Raw genomic sequence first — 3,185 nt, 5'->3', positions numbered from 1 at the left:
TTGAATCGGATCCGTTTGCAGAATCGCAGGGTGGAGTTGAATCGGATCCGTTCGCAGAGTCGCAGGGTGGAGTTGAATCGGATCCGTTCGCAGAATCGCAGGGTGGAGTTGGGTTTGGATCTGAAACTTTTCCTAAAACCCAGCTTAAAGACAACGAGGGTGTTGCTGGGTTCGACCGATTTGCTGGAACTTTAGGGAGCTGCAGTGTTGTGGTTGGTGAAGTTGTTGAATGTGGGCAGAATTCAGACCATTTTGCCAACAGCTGTCCAACAGCTGCCTCAGGAACTGAAGATCCACTTTCCAACACCTTGGTTTATAGTGACAGACATGACTTCAACTCTACTGTCACTTACCCAAACTACATGTGTGGAACTGCAGCAGAGGGAAAGAAAGAAGTTACCAAACCCAGAAATCACAAAGAGCAAGAAAATTCAGATATGTCCGAAGATGAGGCTGCAAACCGGAGATTGGGGAAGTTGTACCAAGAGCTAGATACAGGAAAGGAAGAGGTACTTTACCTTCCTTCTTCCTCCTCCAGTATAGTAGACTAGTGTACAGTAGCACATAGGTCAATACAAGTCCATTCCTTTCTTTTACCCTTTCACAGACTAAGGAACTGAATCAAATATTTGTAGAACCAGGATCCCAGCCTGAGCTCCTTCTCATCCTATTTCCTGTCTCTAAAAGTCTTCTGTTGGTACCGTCACACCCATTTCATACCCCAAAAACTGTCATTGAGTATCTCTGAAATTTAATTTAGGAGACTGTTGATTTAATAGACCTTTAAATGTAACTAAATCAATGGTGAAGTGATGAACAAAGGACAGGTTTCAGATATTTATCATTTCTGCTTGTTGAACTCTGTTCAATGTATATTATATGGAGGCTTTTATTACTTCAGTGTTAATTACTCTGTACAGTTTTAAATGTTTTTATCCTCTTTCACATTAATAGTAACATGATTTTTATGATCACACAATGTTTTATCTTCAGAACAGACACCAGATAGTGAGCTTTGTACTTGACAGAAGTAACTTTTAAAGAGGACTGTGACCCAACCAGCATGCAGATCAAAATATCCCATAATAGATCAGCTGCTTCCTCCTTTCCTACTGTTTGTTAGTCTGTCCTCATTTCACTCTTTAGTCTTTATCCCTGATTTATGTCAAGAATTATTGCTTGGGGTTCACTTATTTTCTGTTTTGTTTCATGCAACCTTCAGGATGCTGCAGCTCCATCATTTTTTACAGATTTCGATAAGATGGTGAGTTTCTCAACATTAGTGTTTATGTGTAAAATAAACACTAATGTTTATTTTTGTTTCTGAAACAGCTTTTCTTCCTTAAATATAAAAAGTGTTATGAGGCTTCAGTTGGTAGAGATTAGCTTGTTTCGTCATTTAGCCGTTGTAGGTTAAAATTAGAAGAGACGGTTTTAGTGGATGTGGAAGTTTTACTTAATAGACTTATTGCTGGAGAAGTCTTTAAATCATGTCAACTTAGAAAAAGTTACTTCTTCGGATTGTTGGGCTGATTTCTGTGGAACCTCAGGCAGCAGTTTGAGTGACTAAACTCACTTTGAGCTCAAAAAGTGTTTCTCTGCTGAAGAATGAAAGTGAATCAACAGAAGAAGTTCCTGCAGCATCACTGAAACAAACAGCCAATGAATTCAAAGAGGCTACAGCACCCCCTGCTGGAGAACAGAGTCCATCTCTTCCTGCTGATGGAGACTTTGAACAGCAGCTTCTGGAAGCTCCAGCTTCTCCTGCTGGTAAAGACCAAGAACATGAGGCTCCTGCTGCTGATGAAGAGGACGACAAACCTTCAGAGAATCAGCAGGAGGAAGAGCCAGCTGTGAGTAGAAATGCTCCGAAACCAACTAATACCATCATCATCATCATCATCATCATCATCATCATCATCATCATCATCATTTTAAAGACTCCCTAAATGGCCAGGTTAATGTGAAGGTTCCTTCTTGATCAGCAACATCAGCGTCGATATTCTTCACCAGAACATTTCGATCTTCCGACTCGGTTCCTTCTCTTCTTAACCTTTTCATTGTTCTGTGTTTCATTTGTTGTTTCTCTCCAAAGGCTAAAGCTGGAAGTCCGGAGAAGCCAGAGCCTGCTGAGGTTTGTAAATCAATTACTTTTTATATTTCTCGTTAAATTTTCACTATTTAGTCTTTTTAACATTTCCTGTTCAATTTAATTCTGTTTATTTATTCACAACAAATGTCTTCTGGAGGCCTTTTACAAAGCAAAGACTGTTTCAATTCAGCCACACTGAAATGACATTTGGGTTGGGAATTAGAGCTCCAATCGCCCTATTGCCACATTTTAATGACGTTGACATAACATAGGGCTCAGTGCTCAATGAGGCATCTACATATTCATATCTATGGCGCATGCATGTAGCGACGGTGGACAGAAAAACTCCCTGCTAACAGGAAGAAACCTCCAGCAGAAGAACCAGCAGGGAACAAAAACTTGCAGCCGGTTTTAGAGATTAATGCTCCTATAAATGTTGTTTTTTCAGTAAAGATAAACAAAAAAATCAGTTTGTGGTCCATTGGTGTAAATTAACTTTGTGGGTTTGACCTAGTAAGAATTAGCTCTTTAAAGGCCTTAATTTATTTAGAAAATATTCGGAGTTGATGGGCAAAAACCGTGAAGAATGACATATTTACTGTCTAGATATGTTCTGACACACCGGACAGTCCGGTGGACTCGGTTCAATTGGGGACTAAAGTTGCAACATTTGTCACATTTTCAGAACTGTAGTTTGCATTCAAACTGCACTAAACGACTAAAACTAACTGAAAACATGTTCCTCCCATCGCCTCTGGGGGCGCTGCACCAGGAACTACTGAAGAAATCGACACAAAACGACACAGCGCAACTTTCTTCTTCACAAAAAAGTAAACAGTTAGCTTCCTGCTTTTAGAGCCAGTTGGATTCTCACTGCCTTTCAAACCTTTAAGCAGAGATGTGACCAAGTGTCCTTCAGACACACCAACCATCCTTAGATGCTACTGACCGGCTCATCATCATGATGGGTCAGAGAGACTCATCATCATGATGGTCAGAGAGACTCTGTTCCCTGAGTTCAGGTCCAGAATCTGCTTTCTGTCCCGGAGCCCCGCTCACCATCCACCGGCTTCCTGAGCTAATAACACGGTGC

The 3,185-nt window shown here is 40.8% G+C and overlaps 1 protein-coding gene across 5 annotated transcripts in view; it reads left to right on the top strand.

Annotated features, from left to right (window-relative positions):
* Positions 1–3,185, top strand: part of amph (amphiphysin) — a 35,787-nt gene that overhangs the window by 29,793 nt on the left and 2,809 nt on the right. For 4 of the 5 annotated variants that reach the window (XM_008403078.2, XM_008403077.2, XM_008403076.2 and 1 more), the window contains exons 16-18: positions 1,223–1,264; positions 1,608–1,853; positions 2,096–2,134. In XM_008403078.2, coding sequence (XP_008401300.1) covers positions 1,223–1,264; positions 1,608–1,853; positions 2,096–2,134 — 327 coding nt within the window. The remainder of the gene's footprint in view (positions 1–1,222; positions 1,265–1,607; positions 1,854–2,095; positions 2,135–3,185) is intronic. The other variant, XM_008403079.2, reaches the window with a different exon arrangement.

The sequence above is a fragment of the Poecilia reticulata genome, unplaced genomic scaffold, assembly GCF_000633615.1.
Source record: "Poecilia reticulata strain Guanapo unplaced genomic scaffold, Guppy_female_1.0+MT scaffold_290, whole genome shotgun sequence".
In the NCBI taxonomy this organism is placed as follows: domain Eukaryota; kingdom Metazoa; phylum Chordata; class Actinopteri; order Cyprinodontiformes; family Poeciliidae; genus Poecilia; species Poecilia reticulata.
The sequence above is the reverse complement of the archived record's forward strand: the minus strand, read 5'-3'. Positions and strand labels throughout refer to the sequence as shown.